The 25,853-nt window shown below is 44.6% G+C and overlaps 1 protein-coding gene across 1 annotated transcript in view; it reads left to right on the forward strand.

Moving 5' to 3' along the window:
* The first annotated feature begins 3,923 nt into the window (after positions 1–3,923).
* zgc:171775 (STKc_p38 domain-containing protein) overlaps positions 3,924–25,853 on the forward strand; it is a 42,416-nt gene continuing 20,486 nt past the window's right edge. Inside the window, exons 1-6 of the mRNA XM_055648128.1 lie at positions 3,924–4,186; positions 12,343–12,472; positions 12,583–12,641; positions 20,112–20,223; positions 22,754–22,783; positions 23,966–24,013. Of these exons, the coding sequence (XP_055504103.1) occupies positions 4,068–4,186; positions 12,343–12,472; positions 12,583–12,641; positions 20,112–20,223; positions 22,754–22,783; positions 23,966–24,013 (498 nt within the window). The 5' untranslated portion in view covers positions 3,924–4,067. The remainder of the gene's footprint in view (positions 4,187–12,342; positions 12,473–12,582; positions 12,642–20,111; positions 20,224–22,753; positions 22,784–23,965; positions 24,014–25,853) is intronic.

Genomic DNA, 25,853 nt, shown 5'->3' on the forward strand with positions numbered 1-25,853 from the left:
TGCCTTGCCTTGCCTTGCCTAAATCCAGACCATTCCCCAGTGGGAAGGAGAGAAAATTGACGGATATCCCCCAAATTCTCCAGGACCAATCTCCTCCTTTTGCTCCACAATGATACTTTATTGTCACATGTACCAAGGTGCAGTGAAATGCTTTATTTTTCGCGCAACCTGGTAAGATCATGTAGCAGGCAACACCGAGGCAGTGCACGTCCACTCCACCTATGACGGTGACAAATTTGCAAAGGTTCACTGAGCATTCCTAGCTACTGCCCCCTGCTGCCCCTCCCCCGCCAGGTCTCCCATCGTTCACAGCGGCCCCCCTCGCTCTCTGCCCATCCCACTTTGCTCCTGATCTGAGTAGCTTGTTGAACATTGTCGAAGGACAATTAAGAATGAAGCACATTGTGAGTCTTTCAGCTTGACTGGATAAAGTAGTGTCAGAGATCGAGATGGGCTCCCCCCAAGCCGGGGCCCTCTTTGTTCCCTCAGCGGTGCATCCTCGACCTACCTCCAGCACTAACATGCCCCATCCAACCACCGGCACTCACGAGCCACCATCCGGTGGACATCTGTGCTGGACATCTTTTAACATGGGGAGACTGGTGTGCAGACAGTCTCCTTAAAGTCCGTGACTGAGACAGATCTGGGTCCAATGGCATGGGCTCCACCATGGTTGGGGGAAAGCAGGAGAATGGGTTTGGTAACGTAAAGCTGTTACCAGGCAACTGAACTATCCTTCCAACAACTAGGTAGCAGTCCTGAGCTACTGCCCACTTCATTGGTGACCATCAGACAATCCTTCATCGGATATTTTAGTTTTGTTTAGTTTAGAGGTACAGCGCGGAAACAGGTCCTTCGGCCCACCGAGTCCGCACCGATCAGCGATCCCCGCACATTAACACTATCCTACACACACTGGGGCCAATTTACACATACACCAAGCCAATTAACCTACATACTTGTATGTTTTTGGAGTGTGGGAGAAAACCGAAGATCTCAGAGAAAACCCATGTGGTCACGGGGAGAGCGTGCAAACTCCGTCCAGACAGCACCCATAGTCGGGATCGAACCCGGGTCTCCGGTGCTGCAAGCGCTGTAAGACAGCAACTCTACCGCTGCTCCACCGTGCCACCCTAATTACTGGATATTACTAGACTTTATCTTGCACTAATGTTCTTCACATTATTCCCTTTATCATATATCTGTACACTGTGGATGGATCGATTGCAGTCTTTCCGCTGACTGGTTAGCACGCAACAAAAGCTTTTCATTGTACCTCGTACATGTTACAATAAACTCAAACTAGATCAAGTATGATGGAAATGCGGAGCAGACTCGATGGGCTGAATGGCCTAGTTGTGCTTCTCTGCTCTATCATTCTGCAGGTTGGGAATGTCTCCCTGCTACAGTCTTCCTCCACCTTCCCAGCTGTTGTGATGCTCCACCTGCTGGCCAGACACCAGCACTGCCTGTTTCACCACTGAGGTTTCCACCCCCCCTAAGGTCTTCCTGGAAACCCCATAGCTCTAGATGTTTCTGCTCTCAGGAACATAGGTGCAGCAAAACCTTCTCCCCCTCCCCCACGACGAGGTGACAACCCTCAGAGAAAAGCCCGGGACTACTTGTGTGCCCATTAATTTGATCAAGCAACCTCGACCTGTTATTTTGTGTACGTATCCTTTCTGAGCAATGAACACTTCACATCCACCCATTCCTTAGAATCTTCTATCTTGCACGGTGGCGCAGAGGTAGAGTTGCTGCCTTACAGCACCAGAGACCCGGGTTCGATCCTGACCACAGGTTCTGTCTGTTCTCCCTGTGACCTTGTGCGTTTTCCCCGGCAGCTCCGGTTTCCTCCCACACTCCAAAGATGTACAGGCTTGTCGGTCAATTGGCTTTGGTAAAGATTGTAAATTGTACATAGTGTGTAGGATAGGGATCGATGGTTGGTGCGGACTCGGTGGGCTGAAGGGCCTGTTTAAACTAAATTATACTAAAATATCCTTTTTGAGCAATGAAAACTTCAAACCCAACCATTCCATCTTGCTTTTCAACGGTGTCCAGTGAACCTAAAGCATGATTTATTCACAATAGGAAGGACATTTATGTTACAGAAGTAGTGGGCACCATTGTCCAATAACAAAAATAAATTAAATTGAATGAAACAAAAATAAAATAAATTCACAAATGAAATGGGAAAAAGATATGACACCACAATTGGAAACTTAGTGTAAAAATAAACAGACCTTGTTGGAAATCGAGATCAGCCCAGGTAGCACCTGTGACAGTCCCTTCGGCCCACAATGTCTGTGCCGAACATGAGGCCAAGGCCAATTCTTATCTATTTGCACAGAGTCTATATTACTCCATTCCCTGCATATCCATATGCCTACCCAAAGATCACTTAAGTGCCGCCATCATATCTGCCTAAAAGGAAATCAAAACCCCTGCAGACACTGGGGCTCTGAATCATAAACACTCCACCCATCAGGCAGCATTCGTGCTGAAACAAGCAACAATTCCCTCAACTATACTTCAGACTTTTGGACTTTCGACTTTCGAGATACAGCACAGAAACAGGCCCTTCGGCCCACTGAGTGCCACTAACCAGCAACCACCCCGTACACTAGCGCCATCCTACACACTTGGGACAATTTACAATTTACAATCTTTACTAAAGCCAATTAACCTACACACATATATGTCTTTGGAGTGTGGGAGTGTGGGAGGGAACCGGAGCACCCAGAGAAATCTCACGCGGTCACGGGGAGAACATACAAACTCTGTACAGACAACACAGAAAGTCAGATTGAACTAGGATCTCTGGTGCTGTAAGGCAGAAACTCTACCACTGCACCTCCGTGCCACCATATGGACACTCCACACATCAGGCAACGTCCATGCAGCAAGAAGCAAAGAATCCCACACCCGTTCCCTCCACTGATGCTGCCGGCCCCGCTGAGTTCTTCTGGCACATTTCCATTCATAAGGAGCTTTTATTGCACAATCGCAGATACTAAGTTCTGCATAAATCAAAACTCTGTGCAATTTGCCAATATCAACCATCAAGTTACGACATTGCCATGCACGCAAGGCCCACGTGGTAACCAGTATCATTGGAAGGTCTCCAAATTCCCCTGAACACCCCTTGCTCCCTCTCCAGGGACATGTGGACACCAACATAGGCTCGGAAGAAGGGCAGGCAGAACCATCGACTGCCCACAGTCTTGAGCCTTCAATGGCCGTCTAGGCCAGGCCCAGGATAAAACCAACCTCAGCCCCAATGATCCATCACTGTCTGTTTTACCCTGAACCATTAACTTAATTTCCCTTTTCACTGGCTCTGACTTTTGACAAAACCGATCGTTTCCACCATTTCTATTTATTTTATCTGATCCTAAAGGGAATTATTTTTATCTGCCTCAGGATGGGGATAAGATCAACAGTCAGGTTGAGACAACTGTGAACTTGTTCTGGAATTTGAAGTGCCGACCAGCTAACAAAATGCCTGGGTAAGACTAGTGATTAGTATGGGTGTCGAAGGTTATAGGGGGAAGGCATGAAAATGGGGTTGAGAGGGAGTTAGATCAGCCATGATTGAATGGTGGAGTAGACTTGATGGACAGAATGGCCTGATTCTGCTCCTGGACTAATGAACTTATGAAGCAAGTGTTCGGACACAAGTACTGTGCTGGGTCTCTTGTAATAAAAATTATTGGAAATCTTGTTACCGGTGGAATGGAAATGGGAAGGGTACAGTTTCGGGGCACCACACCCTTTCACTGGTTATGGGGAGAAGGCAGGAGAATGGGGTTGAGAGGGAAGGATACATCAGCCATGACGATTGAATTGCCTCGATGGGCCGAATGGCCTAATTCTGCTCCTACGATTTATAAGCTTAACTGTACACCAAGAGTTAACAGAGGGCAGGGTGTTTGTTCCAGTTTGAGTGCGCAATCGCGAGGAGCTGGGCAGGTGAGACAAACCTGGACAACTTGCAGAGAGCTGCTCGCCTCTGGTTGCACCGCTCCCGCTTGGATTTTAGCTCTGCCCCGGGGAGAGAGGAAATGGGAACGCCGACCAGGAGAGGCTTCCACCGAAAAGAAGTGAACAAGACACTGTGGGAAGTGCCGGTCAAGTACATCGATCTCAGCCCGATAGGAAGTGGGGCGTACGGCAGTGTGTGGTGAGCAAGCGGTGACTGTTACAGCACATTCACGGGTCTGAGCTTCAGACGGGGCCGGGTTGTGGGTCCTGAGGAGTTGCTTGATCTTTGACTGTCCTTGAGGAGGTCTAGAAAGGACACAACAACTAACAGCATGGGTGTTAGGAGGGAGGGGAGATGGTAAAGCGGCGCGTCGTATATGGTGGTAAAACTATTGATAAGAGCAGTACACACACAGCATGAAACTCCAGGCAAATTGTCCAGAATTTTGGAGACGAAAAACTGGAGTAACTTACTCGCCCAAAGATGTGGAATGGGTTGGGAGTGGTCGCCGTGTTTACACTACTGGGCTTGGGATCTGTCGGCCACCAAAGTCAATAGAGATTACAAATATAATTTATTGGGTTTCATTATCTGCCATGAAATTATCGATGTCGACAACATCGGGGGGGGGGGGGGGGGGGGGGAGAGCGAGAGAGCGAGTAAAGGAATATCATTAAATTAAATGGATGCAAATAGTTTAGAAACAAGTTTAGAAACGGGAGTGATCAACTGGGCAGGGAGATAAGGTGACAACACTACGTCTTCAGGCATGGTGTGTATATGAAGACTAGTCCGTTAACAAGGCAGTGGCAAGGCAGCGCCTTTACCACCTCAGGCAATTGAGGAAATTCAGAGTGTCTCCGAGGATCCTCCAGTGCTTCTATGCAGCGGCGGTGGAAAGCATCTTGTCCAGTAACATTACCATCTGGTTTGGGAATTGCTCTGCCAAGGACAAGAAGGCTCTGCAGAGAGTAGTGCATTCGGCCGAACGCACTATGGGAACTTCACTCACCCCCCTGCAGGAACTATACAACAGGAGGTGCAACTCCAGAGCAAACATAATCATGAGAGACCCCTTCCACCCCTGCAACGGACTGTTCCAGCTGCTACGGTCAGGCAAACGCCTCCGTTGCCATGCAGTGAGAACGGAGAGGTTGAGAAGGGGTTTCTTCCCAGAAGCAATTCGGACTGTAAACGCCTATCTCACCAGGGACTAACTCTACAGAACGTTTTTCCTTCTATTATTTATTATGTAAAAGAATATGTGTGTTATGATTGTGTTTATAATTTGTTTGGTTGTTTTGTTGTTTGTCTTTTGCACAAAAATCCGCGAGCATTGCCACTTTCATTTCACTGCACATCTCGTATGTGTATGTGACAAATAAACTTGACTTGACTTGACTTAACACCGTCAAGAGTGTTTTATTGTCATATGTCCCAAACAGACCAATTTTTTTTTTACTTACAGCAGCACAACAGAATATGTAAAGATGAGCCGAACCCATTAATCAGACGGAGGACACAGTGCTGGAGTAACTCAACGGGTCAGGTAGCATCTCTGGAGGACATGGATTGGTGACATTATGGCTGGGGAGCCTGCTTCAGTTGGACCTTCTTTATCCATGTTCTTCAGAGATGCTCCCTGACTGCTGAGGTACTCCAGTACTTTGTCTTTTTTTTTAGTAAACCAGCATCTGCAGTTCCTTGTATCTCCATTAAGTCTGTTTTGCCCATTTCTAAAGTCCATCTCCTCTTCCCATGGGGTTTCTGTCAAAATACAGAGATGGAAGCCAATCCGCTCACTGGACCTCCACACCTCCAATACATCTTAAAACCATTCCTTAGTTTGTTTGTCCTGAAGTGGTTACAGACATGTGCCAATTTCCCATGTAAACCTTGACCAGTGCAAACAGAAGCAGAGAAATGCTAGAAATACCTACAGTACCCTCCATAATGTTTGGGACAAAGACCATCGTTTATTTATTTGCTTCTGTACTCCACAATTTGAGATTTGTAATAGAAAAAAATGCATGTGGTTAAAGAGCACATTGTCAGATTTTATTAAAGGGTATTTTTATACATTTTGGTTTCACCATGTAGAAATTACAGCAGTGTTTACACATAGACCCCCATTTCAGGGCACCATAATGTTTGGGACACATGGCTTCACAGGCGTTTGTATTTTCTCAGGTGTGTTTAATTGCCTCCTTAATGCAGGTATAAGAAAGCTCTCAGCGCCTAGTCTTTCCTCCAGTCTTTCCATCACCTTTGGAAACATTTATTGCTGTTTATCAACATGAGGACCAAAGTTGTGCCAATGAAAGTCAAAAAAGCCATTATGAGACTGAGAAACAAGAATAAAACTGTTAGAGACATCAGCCAAACATTAGGCTTACCAGAATCCACTGTTTGGAATATCATTAAGAAGAAAGAGAGCATTGCTGAGCTTACTAATCGCAAAGAGACTGGCAGGCCAAGGAAGACCTCCACAGCTGATGACAGAAGAATTCTCTCTATAATAAAGAAAAATCCCCAAACACCTGTCCGACAGATCAGAAACATTCTACAGGTGTGGATTTGTCAATTACCTCTGTCCGCTGAAGACTTCATGAACAGAAATACAGAGGCTACACTGCAAGATGCAAACCACTGGTTAGCCGCAAAAAATAGATGGCCAGGTTACAGTTTGCCAAGAAGTACTTAAAAGAGCAACCTCAGTTCTGGAAAAAGGTCTTATGGACAGATGAGGCAAAAATGATCTTATATCAGAGTGATAGCAAGAGCAAAGTATGGAGGAGAGAAGGAACTGCCCAAGATCCAAACAATACCACCTCATCTCTGAAACACAGTGGTGGGGGTGTTTTGGCTGCTGAAGGTACTGACTCGCCTATCTTCAATGATGATGGTATTAGCATAATTAATTCTGTAGTGTATAGCCACATCAAGTTCAAACAAATGCCTCACAACCCATTGGCCAGCGGTTCATTCTACAGCAAGACATTGATCCCAAACATACTGCCAAAGCAACAGGAATTTTTCAAAGCTAAAAAAGGTCAATTCTTGAGTGGCCAAGTCAATCACTGGATCTGAACCCAATCGAGCATGCCATTTATATGCTGAAGAGAAAACTGAAGGGGACTAGCCCCCAAAACAAGCATAAGTTAAAGATGGCTGCAATACAGGCCTGGCAGAGCATCACCAGAGAAGACACCCAGCAACTGGTAATGTCCATGAATCGCAGACTTCCAGCAGTTATTGCATGCAAAGGATATGTAACAAAATACTAAACATGACTACTTTCATTTACATGACATTACTATGTCCCAAACATTATGGTGCCCTGAAATGGAAGGACTATGAATAAACACAGCTGTAATTTCTACATGGTGAAACCAAAATGCATAAAAATGGCCTTTATTAAAATCTGACAATGCGCACTTTAACCACATGTGATTTTATTTTTCTATTACAAATCTCAAGTAGTGGAGTACAGAGGCAAATAAATAAATGATGGGTATTTACCCCAAACATTGTGGAGAGCATGGTAGCAGGTCGGGCAGCATCGGGGAGGAGAGTTGGAGAGAACAGGGATAATGGCCTTGATAGATGTAGACCAAACCGTCAAGGGGACAATTACTTTAAAATGAGGAGTTGGAAACAGAATTAAAATGAATGAAACTGACTGAACTGACTCGAATAGTGAAAGGCTTGGATAGAGTGGATGTGGAGAGGATGTTTCCACTAATGGGAGAGTCTAGGACCAGAGTCCATAGCCTCAGAATTAAAGGATGTTCCTTTAGGAAGGAGATGAGGAAGAATTTCTTTAGACAGAGGGTGGTGAATCTGTGGAATTCATTGCCACAGCTGTGGAGGCCAAGTCAATGGATATTTTTAAGGCTGAGATAGATAGATTCACAATTAGGACGGGTGTCAGGCATTATGGGGAGAAGGCAGGGGAATGGGATTGAGAAGGAAAGATAGATCAGCCATGATTGAATGGCAGGGTAGACTTGATGGGCCGAATGGCCTAATTCTGCTCCTATCACATAAGCGTATGAAGGGCTCTGACTGACAAATGCTCCTGAGCCGTAATGTCACCTCACCGTGTCCTCCAGAGATGCTACCTGACCTACTGAGTTACTCCAGCACTCTGTGTCGGAGGGTTAAAGGGTTTGGATCATTTTCAATAATGGACCACCCTTTGATGTACATATCATGTTTAAACAGGAAGACCAAATGTTTTGTCTGCTGTCAAAACAGAAAGATACAGCCATATCTGTAGAGAAGGAGAGACAATGGTGGATCTTGAACAATCAGCTCTGAATCAGTTTCTCACTATTTTGAATGTGCATCCATTACTTGACTGTGGCAGTGTATTCAAAAATATGTTTTAGATTTAACTTTATCAAACTCTTCCCTGTGGTTGAGGGTTTGGTTCATTGTCTAAGCAATGGTTAGTTACATCATGAAATAATAACAGGAGGCACGTTATTTAAAGATAGATCAAAAACAGGGATGCTTTTACCAAGAGTTAAGGCCATGGTTAGAGTGTTACAGTAACACCAAGTAGCGATAGAGGCAATGTCACTCATATGAATATGTGCCACATTTCTACACTTCCAATATCACCAAACCTTTACTACTGGTTTACTACCTGTTAACCTGAGTGTTTTGGCCTTTACATTCCCTGATTATATAATTAGATCCAAAATCTCTTTGAAGCATGTCCAAAAATCACGACCAAGCAACAAAGCCTGGGAAAGTGGGAAGATAAATAAAAACAGCCATTTCAGTGTTGCCAGTAGGTTGAGAATAAGTCTTTAAAAATTGGGATGAAATGTTGTGTGATATTAATAACAAATATGGTAAAAGGGTCATGACATTTCTGTGCAAATATGTCAATTAGTATTGCACACATTTTCAACCCAACTAAATAAATACGTGCTCATTTCATGACTACCGAGGTAAGGGCCACCGGATGGTAGGCATTCAGGCAGGCTGGGGAGGCAGTTTTTGGTACCGGTTAACAATGAGATTTTTGAACAGGCAGGACCAACCATTTACTTCAGTTCACAAATGGGTCAGAACAGTCCCTGTAATATGTTATCAGCATGATAGCTGCATGATTTATTAACAGTTGACCAATGGACATAAGAATAATGTGTAGGAAGGAACTGCAGATGCTGGCTTAAACCAAAGATAGACACAAAAAGCTGAAGTAACTCAGCGGGACACGCAGCATCTCTGGAGAGAAGGAATTGATGACGTTTCGGGACTAGACCCTTCCTGAGAATAATGTACCAATATCCAATGGGATATATAAAATAAGAGGACCTTCAAAATACACAGTGACAAGGGTGGCACAGCTGCCTTACAGCGGCAGAGACTTGGGTTCAATCCTGACTATGGGTCTGTAGGGAGTTTGTACGTTCTTCCTGTGACTGCATGGGTTTTCTCTGGGTGCTCCAGTTTCCTCCCACACTCCAAATAAATAGTTTGTAGGTTAATTGGTTTCTATAAATTGTAAACTGTCCTTGGTGTGTGGGATAGTGCTGGTAATGGGGTGAACGCTGGTCGGCGTGGACCCGGTGGCTTGTATCCACACTGTACCTCTAAAGTCTAAAGTAAATGTATAAAGGAATGGACCTCCTTAAACTGTGAATAAACATTTTTAGCAATATTTGATTGTACATTTTAGTGGCACACATTTAATAAACATAATTTAAAATGTTGTTGAATATTGAGAATAATTTGTGCTCCTCCATTACTTGTATTTTGCTTGCACTATTTATCAATTTTGAATTGGTGATATTGTTAAAGGAGAGATCTACAATACTAATGGGAAAGATCAAGAAGTTTGACTAATTGCCTGTTCTCTGAAATTGCTAGCACTGACATAGACACGATGGCAGGAATGCCCTGTTACTGTGCTGCATGAATCAAACATATTGTCTCCAGTATTTGACTTGCAATTTTCAGTTTACTTTCGGGCACTGTCATTGTCTTTTTCTGGCGAATCTCTCATTTTGTAATACATTTGCTTATTAAAAGTTTTGGATTAAAATAGAGCATAAAGTATCTCACCAAGTATCTCACACAACTCTGCAGTCATTGAAGCACTGAAGTGTAGTTGTTGTAATGAGATTAAGAATAAAGGGTAAGCCATTTAGGACTGAGATGAGGAAAAACTAATTTCACCCAGAGAGTTGTGAATCTGTGGAATTCTCTGCCACAGAAGGCAGTGGAGGCCAATTCTCTGGATGTTTTCAAAAGAGAGTTAGATATAGCTTTTTGGGCTAATGAATCAAGGGATATGGGGAGAAAGCAGGAACGGGGTACTGATTTTGGATGATCAGTCATGATCATATTGAATGGTGTTGCTGCCTCGAGGGGCTAAATGACCTACTCCTGCACCTATTTTCTGTTTCTAATGTAGACATTGATGATGGGGCATTCACTGTGACATATCCCCGTTCCATTCAGGTTGCTTTGCTCAGAATGCCAAGTCCGGGATCGATGATGGAGAATCAGAGAAAGATGGAACCGTGCAAGGGGAATTGAAACATTTCTGGATAATGGACAATGCTATTTCTCTCCACTGATAGTTTCATTATTTCTTATTTATGTGACTAAACACAGTGGGGGAAAAAAACACCTTGGAGAATTATTGACTAACTTTATGACCTGCAATCAGTGAGATAATCAATTTACTCAACAAATATAAAGAAAAAAATGTTCTAAAATAAAACTGTCATAAGAATAGACACAAACTGCTGGAGTAACTCAGTGTCAGGCAGCATTGCTGGGGAAAAAGAATAGGTGACGTTTTGGGTTGGAACCCTTCTTCAGACCCTTAAGTCAGAAGATATCTTAAGGACTGAATGTCTTAAGGACATTACAATTGGAAAATTTACTTCCTACTCAGAGGCAATTACCATGGCTAGCAATGACTGGTATTGCTGGTGTTGGTAAAAGAGCCTGTCCTACTTGCACAATTTTTTTTGGCGATTTGCCGGCACCCGTCATAGTCGCAGCAGGTCGCCAAAAATTTTCAAAATGTTGAAAATCCAGCGGCGACCAGAAAAAGGTACAACTCTTTGGGCGACTACTCACGAGCAAACAGGCGTCACCCCGCAACATGTCATGTAAGTGGGACAGGCCCTTAAGGTATGTGTTTGTTCAAGATTCTTGGACAACTGCTTTTTTCTTCTTTGAAAAAGTGCCTTGGAATTTGTTTTTACATCATCTGAAGGGGCAGATAAGAACATGGTGTTTTTTTGATTATTTGACTGAAAGATACAGCATGGAAACAGGCACCGGGTCCACACCGACCATCGATCACCCCTTCACACTAATTCTACATTATCCCTTTTTTTGCATTCACAACCGAGGCACTTTACAGAGTCCAATTAACCTACAATCCCAAACGTCTTTGGGATGTGGGAAGAAACTGGAGGCAAAAACCATGAGGTCACAGGGAGAGTGTGCAAACTCCACACAGACAGTACGCAAGGTTAGGAACAAATCTGGGTTTCTGGCCCTTTTAGGCAGTGGCTCTACCTGCTACACCACTGTGCCACCCATTCTGCATCTTTAGTTAAGATAATAAACAGACAGGTTTATTATGGCGCAACCTCCATAACCCTTGATTTCCTTAATGCCCAAAGATCTGGTGATTGCTATTTTGAATGTACTCAATAACGGAGCCTCTGCAGCCCTCCCAGTGCTGAGAACTCAAGACGATTCACTACCATCAACTTAAAGGTCTTAAACGACCTACACCTTTTTCTGAGTGTGTCCCCTTCCATGGAGTTCTCAGCATTAAAACTTATTTTTCCTACAAACCAAAAGTTTTATTTCCACTGCTACTGTTTAGTTTACTCCTTGACTTTCTGAGGGGTTTATTATTCTCAGCAGAGATGGCAGCACCGTGGCGCAGCGGTAGAGTTGCTGCCTTGCAGTGCCATAGACCTGGGTTCGACCCTGATTATGGTTGCTGGCTGTGAAGAGTTTGTACGTTGTCCCTGTGACTGCGTGTATTTTTCTCTGGGTGCTCCGCTTTGCTCCCACACGTGCAGGTTTGTAGGTTAATTGGCTTCTGTATATTGTCCCTAGTGTGTAGGACAGAACTACTGTATGGGTGATCGCTGGTCGGTGCGGACCTGGTGGGTCAAATAGCCTGTTTCCATGCTGTGTCTCTAACGATTAGCCAGGCCTCTGTTAATAGTGTTTCGCACTTAGTGGGAAATGTCTGTCTGTTTCTTCCTCTCCATGACCTCTGACACCTGCGATGAGCACTCTCCACTGGCACCACCTCATCAGCCAGCAAGTCTAATACCCTGTTTCTTGTGTAGCTCAGCTGTTGACCAGAAGACAGGGGAGAAAGTTGCTGTGAAAAAGCTGCACCGCCCCTTCCAGTCTTTAATGCATGCCAAGAGGGCATACCGTGAACTGCGACTGCTTAAACATATCAAACATGAAAACGTAAGTTCAGATCCATGGGTATCACAAATAAATTCTGAACACATTAACATAGTATGTTCAGTTTGATCATGTTTCAACTGTGACTAGTGCCACCAATTTTGCTTTTGCAGGTGGTCTGTTTGCTGAATGTATTTTCACCAGAAGACTACTTGCAGACATTCCAGAGCTTGTGAGTACATGCCTAATGTTTGCTATTTTTTACTACATTTATAATGTTTTGGATTCCTCTATGACATGCCATGTCTTGCTGTTACATAAACCTCTACCAATTCCTGGTATAACCTCTTTGACTACTTTCCTTGTTAGTCTTCTGAATTCCATTCTCTTTGCATAACAACTTAGAGCACTCAGGCTTCATCTGTTACAATCCTCAATTTAGGGCAGCATGGTAGCGCAGTGGTGGAGTTGCCAGAGATCTGGGTTCAATTCTGACTACGGGTACTATCTGTACAGAATGTTGGAATACAAGTCAGGGAATGTATGAACAAACCATAGAATAGATTAAGCAGAAAGAAAATCAAAAAAGTGCAGATAATGAAAATCATCTTATCATTATTAGGGTGGTACAGTGGTGCAGCAGTAGAGTTGTTGCCTTGTAGTGCCAGAGATCCGGGTTCAACCCTGACTGTATGCTGGTTGTACTTTCTCCCAGTGACTGCATGGGTTTTTTCCAGGTGCTCTGGTTACCTCCCACACTCCAACGAACTTCAGGTTTGTAGGTTAATTAGCTTTGGTAAAATTGTAAGTTGTCCATTGTGTGCAAGATAGTGCTAGCGTACGGTGATCACTGGCCAGCACAAACTCGGTGGGCCGAGGGGCCTGGTTCCATGCTGTATATCTAAAGTAGAGTCACTAATGTCCATTAGTTCATCCTATGTAGAATTAGGCCATTCAGTCCATCAAGTCTACTCCGCCTTTCAATCCTGGTTGATCTATCTCTCCATCCTAACCCCATTCTCCTGCCTTTTCCGCATAACCTCAGACACCTGTACTAATCAAAAATGTATCTATCTCTTTAAAATATCCACTGACGGCCTCCACAACCTTGTGTGATAAAGAATTCCACAGATTCACCACCCTCTGACTGAATAACTATCTCCTCATCTCTTTCCTAAAGGAACGTCCCTTAATTCTGAGAATATGACCTCTAGTCTGAGACTCTCCCACCAGTGGAAACATCCCCTCCACATCCTTCCTATCCAAGCCTTTCACTGTTCTGTAAGTTTTAATCTCACCCCTCATTCTTCTAAACTCCAGCGAGTATAGGCCCAGTGCTGGCAAACGCTCAACATAGGTTAACCTACTCATTCCTGACATTCTCAGGGCATTAAATTCAAAATGCTCAAATCTCATTCCCACCTCCACATATCTGCATTATTCTGCAGCCTTGCATCCTTACTCCTGCATACTTTTGTTACTGGTTGCCATGCCATACCAATGACCCATTCAACACTTGCAGGAACCTTCTGCTGCCTCGGGCAGCATGCCTTTGACAACATAGTCAAGCTTGTCTAATTGTCATATGTATCAAAAATAGAATAATGAAATTCTTACTGACAGCAGTTAAACCGGTCTGTAAACACAGCACTCATAGATATTTCATACACAAACAAAAACAAATATATTTAAATCCCCAATCCAGTAAACCTTTGTTTTAACGATCCCCTTATAACAGATTTCAGTTATAGTGGACGGACCTACCGAAGCTTCCCCCGGCTCACAAGGTGCACCATGAGCCCGTCTTCACCAGCAGCCGAGCCCAGTTGACTGGGCTGTTGTTGTGGGTCACATTGTAGCTACTGGTCGGCAGTGCTTTCTTCAGGCCGCTGCCACCGACAGGTTGCACTTGGTTATCATGGGGCTCCCTCCCCTCTCACTACCCGCGGCCTCTCCCCTGGAGTCACCGACATATTCCACCTTGGAGGAGGAGGCAACAGTGGAGGAGGAAGCGGCAGAGTGGACAAAGCGACGGGAGGAGGAGGAGGTGGCGGTGGGGGAACGGACAAAGTGACGGCCGACAGGAAGAAGCGGCCTAGTGAGAGGGCAGGGAGCATCACAGTGACCGAGCACGTCCTATCGGTGGTAGCCTGAGGAAAGCTCTGCCAGCAAGGGGCTACAATGTGAGTCACAACAACAGCCTTATCACTGGACAGTACAGTAGCTGGTGAAGAATGGCTCGCTGATGCACACCAGCCGCATCAACCCCTAACAACATAAAATACTAGAGTAACTCATCAGACTGAATCGGTCTGGCGCAGGGACCTGACCCGCAAAGCCACTTATCTGTGTTCTCCAGAGATTCTGCCTGACTTGCTGAGTTCCTCCAGCACTTTGTGTCCTTTTGTGTTATAGCCAGCATCTGCAGTTCTTTGTTTCTACTACATACAATGATAATACCTTAAAGGTTTCAAAGGTATTTTATTGTCACGTGTACCAATTAAGGTACAGAGAAATGCGAAATACCATACAACCATATGGGAATAAAAAGCAACAAGACACACAACTACATGAAAGTTAACATAAATATCCACCACAGCGGATTCCCCACATTCCTCACTGTGATTCTCTCGATTGCCATCCCATTGAGTAAGAAAAGTTCATAGATGCTCAGCTTCCCTCGTCTAAAGTCAATAATTTGCTCCTTGGTCCTACTGACGTTGGGAGCAAAGCTGTTGTTCTGGCACCATTCAATCAACCGTCAATCTCACTCCTATACTCATAATTACCCATAATCTGTCCAACAGTGGTGGCCTATTTATTCAATATCTCTGAAAAAAAAATAGGAAGTCCAGGAAATGCTCATCTTTGGAGACTGCAACAGTTAATGGCCTGAGCGGCACTTGAGATTGCCTCAATGTGTCTCTAAACTAAACTGAACCATTTCAATGAAAATAGGTGACACCAGTAAATGATTGGGGTCATTGTCAATATGTTGTTGCTAGTATGAAGCTGAGGAGCCAGATACAAACTGGACCTTGTCTCGGGATGAACCACAGCCGGTTCTGGAGATGGTGGATCATAGATCATAGACGTGCCAGTACCTGACTTCTAGCACCCTCAGTACATCTACACTGCAGTGTGGTTGAGGTGAATGTGCAAGCCAGCAGAAAGAATATGGACTGTTGTTCCCTTCCCAAGTGCCAACTAAAGTAAGTATGAGCAACTCAATATTTTCATACAATGATATCTCATCTGAATTGAGATGAGCAATCATTGACCTGAAATGTTACCTCTGTTTCTCTCTCCAGAGTTGTTGACTTGTCCAGCATTTCAATAGATTAAAAAAAAAAGTGATATTAATGTTAATAAACCAGGAAAACCTGTTCTGGGATCAGGAAGGTAGCTAGACAAGATTGATGTGAGGTTGTTGGCAATCGAGCCAGAGAAAAGAAATTAGAGTAAGTTACTTTCTACTTGATGTGTCCTGGAATCCACTCCCTTGATGTTGGCAGACAGAGAATCAATAGTAATTTTCAAAATAATTTTGTATTTTATCTTTAAGAGGAAGTATTTACATGGTTGCAGAGCAAACAAATGGAGGGTAAGTTATTAGACAGGGTCCAGTGTCTCCAGCGCTCAATAGTAGAGCTGGCTCTTCAGTCCTCACTTAACATTAAGTTCTTATTTCCTATCCTGAAAAGGCAATTGGGAATATTTCCTTTCAGTAATAAGTGTTACAAAGATGCCCACAATTCCTGTGTGGAAACAAAGAACTGCAGATACTGATTCATACCAAAGATAGACACAAAGTGCTGGAGTAATTCTGCGGGTCAGGCAGCATCTCTGGAGCAATAGGATCTCCAGAGATGCTGCCTGACCCGCTGAGTTCCTCCAGCATTTTGTGTCCTTTTGTGTTATAGCCAGCATCTGCAGTTCTTTGTTTCTACTACATACAATGATAATACCTTAAAGGTTTCAAAGGTATTTTATTGTCACGTGTACCAATTAAGGTACAGAGAAATGCGAAATACCATACAACCATATGGGAATAAAAAGCAACAAGACACACAACTACATGAAAGTTAACATAAACATCCACCGCAGCGGATTCCCCACATTCCTCACTGTGATGGAAGGGAAAAAAGTCCAATTTTCCTCTTTATTGTCCCGCGGTCGGGGCAGTTGAACCATCCATCGGGGCGATCGAATCTCCCGTAGCCGGCGGTCGAAGCTCCAGCATCAGGGCGGTCGAACTCCCGCGGCTTGGAGTTCCCAAAGTCGGTCTCTCACCAAAGACCGCGAGCTTCGTGATGTTAAGTCCGCACGCACCCATGGTTGGAACTCCGAGGTAGATCCCTGGCTAAGGAATCGGGAGCTCCGCGATGGTAAATCCACAGGCACCCGCAGTGGAGCTCTCAGAGGTTGGTCTGCAGCAAAGGCCGCCAAATCCTCGATGTTAGGCCGCAGTGCGGACGGATATACAATACGTAAAAAAATTGCATCTCCATCGAGGTAAGAGATTAGAAAAAGTTTCCCCCAACCCCCACATAAAACAAGCTAAAGAACACTAAAAACATACATTTAACACATACTATTAAAACACAAAGAGGGAAGGGACAGACAGACTGTTGGTGTGGCAGCCATTGCTGGCGCCACCCGGTGGATTATAGCGGCCAATCGGCAATTCCCCCATTATGGTCTGTTATCATGTGGGTTTCCTGTATCAGTACAAAAAAGCCCGAAATCCTTAGTGTTTAGAGCCATTCAAGAGCGATGGAGGAGGCCCCGCAGCAGTCTGGGGTTCACAATGATACAACAATTTATTTTTTGTCTTTTGAATTTCAAACGAAATTTCAAACGAAATTTGGTTTCTGCAGTCATACAAACAAGTAGAAGAACCAAGTCACAACGCAATTTACACAAACATCCATCACAGCGAATCTCCTCCTCACTGTGATGGAAGGCAAAGTCTTATCTCTCCCCTGCACTCCCCATTCTCCTCCCGATGTCAGAGTCAAAGCCCCTGGCAGGCGATGGTAAATAAGTTCCGCGGGCCATTTAAAGCCGCGCGGGGCGATGTAAGGCCCCGCTCCAGGTCGTCCTCAACCCCGCAACTCGGGCGGGAGAAGTCGCCGTTGCGGAAGCCCCGAAAAGCGGTCTCCCGCCAGGGACCCGCGGGCTCCCGGTGTTAGCGTCCACCAGACCTGCGGCTGGAGTATCCCAATCTCCGGAGTTGGGCCGCACCAGCGCGCCACCACAGCTCCTCCCGCTCCGAACTCGACCAGCTCCGCGATGGTGGGTAAGTCCGCAGGCTCCACGACTGGAGCCCCAGGTCGTTCCCGTTGGATGCCGCTCCACGGTGCTAGGCCCCAACGACAACGGAGACCCGACAGAGAAAAGGTCAGGTCCTCCGTACAGGGAAAAGATTTAAAAAAGTTTCCCCACCTGGGCTTACCTGGATGGGGCACTTGTGTACATCCAGCTTTGAACTTTTTTTTTGTAAATGGCACAAAATGTGGCAACGGGTGCAATAATTCCACTATGCAGTGCATGTGTGACAATAAAGGACCATTGCACCAAGACATTTCATGGTTCCTAGCTTAGTTGTTGTTTGTAGTGTTCAAGAGCATGATGATTGTTGGGAAGAAGCTGATCTTGAACCTGGTGGTTACAGCTTTCAGACTCCGATACATTCTTCCCGATGGCAGGAGTGAAATGAGTGTGTAGCCAGGATGTTGTGGGTCTCTGACGATGATGGCTGCCTTTTACGAAACTTCTCCATTAGATCCCTTTGATGTTGGGGAGGTCAGTACCCGTGATGGACCGGGCAGTGTCAACTACTTTTTATGATCTCCTTTGTTCCTGGGTGCTCGGGTTGCCAAACCAAGCCGGGTTGCAACCACTCAATATGCTCCCTTCTGTACACCTGTAGAAGTGCAAGAGTATTCATCAACATACCGAATCTCCTCAATCTTCTAAAGAAGTAGAGACTTAGATGAGACTTCTTTATGATTGTGTCAATGTTCTGGGTCCAGGATGGATCTGCAGAGATTTACCTATCCAGGAACTTGAAGTTTTTGATTCTCTCAATTGCCATCCCATTGAGTAAGAAAAGTTCATAGATGCTCAGATTCCCTCTTCTAAAGTCAATAATCTGCTCCTTGGTCCTACTGATTTTGGGAGCAAAGCTGTTGTTCTGGCACCATTCAATCAATCGTCAATCTCACGCCTATACTCATAATTACCCATAATCTGGCCAACAGTGGTGGCCTATTTATTCAATATCTCTGAAAAAAAATAGGAAGTCCAGGAAATGCTCATCTTTGGAGACTGCAACAGTTAATGGCCTGAGCTGCACTTGAGATTGCCTCAATGTGTCTCTAAACTAAACTGAACCATTTCAATGAAAATAGGTGACACCAGTAAATGATTGGGGTCATTGTCAATATGTTGTTGCTAGTATGAAGCTGAGGAGCCAGATACAAACTGAACCTTGTCTCGGGATGAACCACAGCCGGTTCTGGAGATGGTGGCTCATAGATCATAGACGTGCCAGTACCTGACTTCTAGCACCCTCAGTACTTCTACACTGCAGTGTGGTTGAGGTGAATGTGCAAGCCAGCAGAAAGAATATGGACTGTTGTTCCTGTCCCAAGTGCCAACTAAAGTAAGTATGAGCAACTCAATATTTTCATACAATGATATCTCATCTGAATTGAGATGAGCAATCATTGACCAGAAATGTTACCTCTGTTTCTCTCTCCAGAGTTGCTGACTTGTCCAACATTTCAATAGATTAAGAAAAAAATGTGATATTAATGTTAATAAACCAGGAAAACCTGTTCTGGGATCAGGAAGGTAGCTAGACAAAATTGATGTGAGGTTGTTGGCAAGAGAGCCAGAGAAAATAAATTAGAGTAAGTTACTTTCCACTTGATGTGTCCTTGATGTTGGCAGACAGAGAATCAATAGTAATTTTCAAAAGGATTTTGTATTTTATCTTTAAGAGGAAGTATTTACATGGTTGCAGAGCAAACAAATGGAGGGTAAGTTATTAGACAGGGTCCAGTGTCTCCAGCACTCAATAGTAGAGCTGGCTCTTCAGTCCTCACTTAACATTAAGTCCTTATTTCCTATCCTGAAAAGGCAATTGGGAATATTTCCTTTCAGTAATAAGTGTTACAAAGATGCCCACAATTCCTGTGTCGAAACAAAGAACTGCAGATACTGATTCATACCAAAGGTAGACACAAAGTGCTGGAGTAATTCTGCCGGTCAGGCAGCATCTCTGGAGCAATAGGATCTCCAGAGATGCTGCCTGACCCGCTGAGTTCCTCCAGCATTTTGTGTCTATCTCCCGCAATTCCTATCCCATGTTCTAGATCATCTGCGATCTGGAAGAATTTGGCACTATTACATAAATGCACTGTGGAGACATAAAGTCATACACTCAGAAACAGGACCTTTGGCACAACTTGCCCATGCTGACCAAGATGCCTCATCTACGCTAGTCCCACCTGCCCGCGTTTGGCCCATAAACCCCCGGAAAACCATTCCTATACGTGTATCTGTCCAATTTGGGAAACGCAGTAAGATACACAATTGCGCAATAAGATAATATATTGCAATAATAGTATGGAGCAGAGATAAAAACATAACTTCCAAGTAACAAACTGTGTGAATATAACTCTGTTGACAGTTACATGGTGATGCCATTTATGGAACATGACCTGAGTTACGTCATGAAGAAACAGAAGCTCCCTGACAACATGGTGGTGTTCCTATTGTACCAGATACTATGTGGCCTGAAGGTGAGGAGACTGGGCGGGGTGGGGGTGGGAAGTGGGTTGTGGGGGAGGATGTAGGTGGATGTGGCAGTGGCACAGGATCGATTCACAGAGAAGGATCCAGGCTGCTTTAACCTTCCAGGCTCCAAAACACGGGTGCTTCGGCTTCCACTCACATCCCAAAGATGTGCAGGTTTGTAATAATAATAATAATAATACATTTTATTTGCGGGCGCCTTTCAAAGTCTCAAGGACACCTTACAGAAATTAACAGGAGAGAAAAAACATATAGTCAGAGTAAAATAAATAATAAGGACATCACCAATACACAAATTAAAGACAGAATTCGCTCCAAAGACAAAAAAATCAAAAACACAATGTGAAGAGAGAGCAGCGGCAGCTAAACCGCACCAGCGTCCACTCTCCCTTCCGACAGCCATCTTGGACACAAACTAACATATTCACATTACACACAAAAAAGGCTAATTGGCCTCTGTAAATTACCCCCAGTGGATGTGAAAGTGGGACAACATAGAACAGAATGCCGGAGTAACGCAGTGGGTCAAGCAACATCTCTGGAGAAAATGGATAGATAACGTTTCGGGTCGGGATCTTTCTTCACTCTGAAGAAGGGCCTTGACCCAAAACGTCACCAATCCATTTTCTTCAGAGATGCTGCCTGAGCTGCTGAGTAACTCCACCATTATGTGTCTGGCTCTGGTATAAACCAGCATTTGCAGGTCTTTTTTATTACATAGAACTAGCATGAGTGGATGGCATGGATTAGTGGGGCCGAAAGGCCTGTTACTGTGCTGTGCTATGCGTTTCAAAAAAATCAATTAAAAACTAGAAATCACCTTGTTAATAACTTGGTCTATTCAGATGGAAGAGTCTGCAGATCATGTCTGTACTCTTGAAGGAGATCGTATGTGGATTTTCTTGATTGGCTCCATCATCAGCAGTCCAGTAACCTTTCACATGATATAAGTTCTGGCCCCAGGTCCTAAATCAAACAGAATGAGCCATTTTACGTCTCGTATCACGTTCCTGCTTTTAATACAGTGACAGGTTACAACACCGAACTTGGATTTTGAACCAAAAAGATAGATACAGGCTAACTTGTAGTGTTCATGTTTTTGTCATTGTGAAATTCACATTGTTGTCTGTCAGTATTTCCAATAGTTGGACATCTATATTCAACCAATTTGCCTTTTTCAAAATATATATGGACTAGGTTCAATTCAATGCTTACGATAACAACCAGGAAGTAAATTTCCTCCTCTGTCCCTATCACTGATCTGCCACAAATTTTCCTCAGATAGAATTTAGATTTACAGCGCGGAAACAGGCCCACCATGTCTGCACCGACCAGCGGTCACCCTGTACACTAGCACCATCCTACACACTAGGGACAATTTACAATTTGCAGAAGCCTGCACGTCTTTGGAGTGTGAGACAAAACCAGAGCACCCGGAGAAAACCTGGTCACAGGACCAATGTACAAACTACGTACCGACAGCACCCATTGTCAAGATCATACCCGGGTCTCTGGTGCTGTAGGACAACCACACTACCGCTGTGCCACCCTAAATTATATTTTAGATATCATTAGAGTCATAGTATCATACAGCACAGAAACAGGCCCTTCAGCCCAACTTGCCCTGCCGACTAAGATGCCCCATCTATGCTAGCCCACCTGCATGCGTTTGACCCGTCCTACCTCGGAACATTCCCTATCCATCAATTGTAATTTATATTTGCAATTCTAATTCATTTTTATTTTGAATTCTGGGAACAAATGTAAGATGGGGTTGGTGGAAAGGAATGAGTACTTGGAATTGAAAGATTTGAGGATAGTGAAGCTTATTATATTGATTGGTAGAATTGTCACTTCATAGCTATCTCATCAACTCTATAACCACTTAATGAAGGCAATTGTAAGGCTTTACTGCATTTTGTATGTAAAAAGGACATTTAACTACATATTTTTCACAGTTTATTGTAAATAGCCAAATGGTTCCTTGATGGATGAGCTCTGAAGGAAAAATTCATTGTTAAGCAGAACTTACAACTGAATTTGTTGGAAATGCTCACCAGTTTGGACAGTATCCATGGAGCAAGAAACAGAACTAATAAGTTATCAGACTGGGTCAGCCGTGAGTCTCTTCAGCTACAAGTGGGTCGGTCGGATCAATGATTTATTTCTCCTCGCATATGCTGCCCAAACTGACAACATTCATCGGAAATCCCATATTTTATTTCAGATTCTCATTATCTGTGGAAAATTTTTGGGTGGAAATTTCTCCTGCTCTGATAATTTGATAATTTGTATTCTTGCATGTGTAATGCCACTAGTGGAACCTATCTTCACTCGAGAAAAATCACCAGCCTAAACCCGAGAGGGCTGCAGCGATCTACGCCAATTCAAAATGGATATGCCTTCACATATAGTGGGACAATTATTCAGTCTTACAATTATATTCCTTGATATGAAGATGCAAAGATATTTATTGCTTTAAAATTCCACTAACTTTGTGACTGATTTCTCCCGCAGTACATCCATTCTGCTGGGATTATACACAGGGTAAGGCACTTTCTTTAATAAATCATTTTAACCTTGAGCTCCATCTGTCTATCTATATTACTAAAACTCTGTTCTTGACCGGTTTCGGCTTTCTGTGCTGCGGTTTCCGAGAGTACGCCACCTCGCTCAGAGCCCCCCTCCGCCGCGTGTGTGCCGAGGATTTTTCCCGTCGATGAAAATTGACAGAGATATTAATGTTTTTACAACATTCCCCATTCTCTCTGCTGCCCCTGCTGGAGGGAGGGGGAGCGACTATAAAACCAGGAAGTGGTGTGCCTCAATCAGTCTCTGCAAATGGTGTGCCTCAATCAGTCTCTGCAAGTGGTGTGCCTCAATCAGAGCTTTGAATGACACTGACAAATGTCTACAGCACTGTGAGTACCCTTAATTTGGTTTGAAAATGAAAATATGGTTAGAGGTAAAAAAGCACTGCCCCCTCCCTCCCCCCCCCCCCCCCCCCCCCCCCCCCCCTCCCCCCCCCTCTCTCCCCCCCCTCTCTCTCTCCTCCCCCCCCTCTCCCCCCCCCCATCCCCCCCCCCCCCTCCCCACACCCCCCCCCTCCTCCCCCCTCTCCTCCCCCCCCCCTCTCCTCCCCCCCCCCCTCTCCTCCCCCCCTCTCTCCTCTCCCCCCCCTCTCCTCCCCCCCCTCCTCCTCCCCCCCCCTCCCCCCCCTCTCTCCTCCCCCCCCCCTCTCTCCCCCCCCCCTCTCTCCTCCCCCCCCCCTCTCCCCCCCCCCCCCGCTCCCCCCCCCCCTCTCGGCTCTCTCCGCCCTCGCTGCTCCCTCTCTCCCCCCCCCCCCTCTCTCTCCCCCCCCCCCCTCTCTCCTCCCCCCCCCCCCCCCCCTCCTCCCCCCCCTCTCTCCTGCACTTGGTCTAGTAACTTAATAGATACTATTTCTCGCATAAAAAATAAATGACTCTCCAACCACAAATGTTCCTCTTTATAGTGCATTTAATTCTTAATCATTATCAACTCGCCACTTCCTCTTGTAATAAATTCAAGTGCGCTAATCCTTGCAAAATTATATTTTGACTGGTTGTGTCAAAAATGTATCCAAATATCAAAACATGTACAGTAACTCAGTTGAATTATTTGCCAAGTGGAGATGATCTTTTCTTCCCAAATATTGAATACCTGCGCTTGCCAAGAGGCTGCTAAAGGTAGATTCTTCTCTTTGTGCAGGACCTTAAACCAAGTAATCTGGCAGTGAACCAGAACTGTGAACTAAAGGTAAGAATAAATGTATACTATACAACGAGACATGCATTTGAAGATATTAATTAAGAAACATTGTTTTAGCTGTAATGGCAGCACCTTATATTCATTTTCTCGATCGTCTTAAACTTAATGTCTTGTTTAGATTTGCATGACGCTAATGCTCAACATCTTTGAACATGTCCGGAAGAGGGTTTCAGATAATTATCTGCTTCCAGATAGATTTACACAAAGGACAAACTATACACATAGACACACGGATAATGAAGTCATTGTTTTTGTGGCTGAAGCCAAGACTGCTAAGATGACGATTCCCTTTTGCTACTAAAGATTTAGGTTTATTGTCACGTACCAAAGTACAGTGAAAGGCTTTGTTTCCATGCCGCCCAACCAGATCTGATAAGACTATACATAAATGCGATCAAGTCAAACTCAAGTACGATAGGTAGACCAAAGGGGAACGTACAGAGTACAGAATATAGTTCTTAGCATCGTTGTGCATCAGTTCATGTGATAGGAGCAGAATTAAGCCATTCAGCCGATCAAGTCTACTCCACCGTTCAATCATGCCTGATCTATCTTTCCCTCTTAACCCCATTCTCCTGCCTTCTTCCCATAACTCCTGACACCCATTGTTCCATAGACAAAGTCCAATGTCCGCAATGGGGAAGAGGTGAATCGAAGTGCCCTAGATTATGGAAGGATCGTTCAGAAGCTGGATCACAGAGGAGAAGAAGCTAGTCCAGAGTCCAGTGGTCCATGGTTTCAAGTGTTCGTACCTTCTGCCCAACAGGAGTGGGACAAACCATTGATTATGTTGGCAACTTTTGCAAGGAAGCAAGAGTGGAGATGGAGTCAATGATGGGGAGCCTGGTCAATGATGGGGAGATGGAGTCAATGATGGGGAGATGGAGTCAATGATGGGGAGCCTGGTCGGTGATGGTAACCATTCTCTTTGAACAACTTATCAGGAACAAATGACATAAAGTTGAAAGATGTAGGAATTCTGGCAGCAAAGAACAGATGTCACGAGCACGACCAAAACAGAAGTAGAACAAAGATAGGACCTGATGGCAATATGTGCTCAAGAAGACTATACAACATGAGCAACATATAGACAATAGGTGCAGGAGTAGACCTTTCGGCCCTCCGAGCCAGCACCGCCATTCGATGTGATCATCCCCAATCTGAATTACACCAACAATTCCCTATTGGAGCCATTCCTCCGTTCCATCACTTGGCCAACTCCACCTCTGCTACATAAACTAACCTGTTTATTTCTTTCTTTCTCTCTATCTTCATGAGGGTTGCAGATTTGAAATATTCTGGTTGAGTCTGAAGAAGAGTCTCGTCTTTCCATTTCCTCCACTGATGTTGGTTGACCCCACTGAGTTACTCCATCAATTTGTGTTTCGCCTAAGATTGTAGCATCTGCTGTTCCTTGTCTCTCTAGATCTGAAATGTAAATAGTTTGTCTTTCCATGGTTATTGTGTGACCTGCTGATGAGTTTTTCCAGCTTTTTCTGTTTTTATTTTAGACTTAGGAGACTTTAGAGATACAGTGCGGAATAGGCTCTTCGGCCCACCGAGTCCGCACCAATCAGTGGTCACCCCGTACACCAACACTGTCCTACACACTAGAGACAATTTACAATTTTACTGAAGCCAATTAACCTACAAACCTGTACGTCTTTGGAGTGTGGGATGAAACCGGAACACCCGGATTAAACTCACACAGCCACAGGAAGAATGTACAAACTCCATACAGACAGCACCCATAGTCAGGATCGAACCCGAGTCTCTGGCGCTGCTGTAGGGCAGCAACTCTACCGCAGCACCACTGTACTGCCCTAAT

This window comes from Leucoraja erinacea, chromosome 16, assembly GCF_028641065.1.
Source record: "Leucoraja erinacea ecotype New England chromosome 16, Leri_hhj_1, whole genome shotgun sequence".
Classification (NCBI taxonomy): domain Eukaryota; kingdom Metazoa; phylum Chordata; class Chondrichthyes; order Rajiformes; family Rajidae; genus Leucoraja; species Leucoraja erinaceus.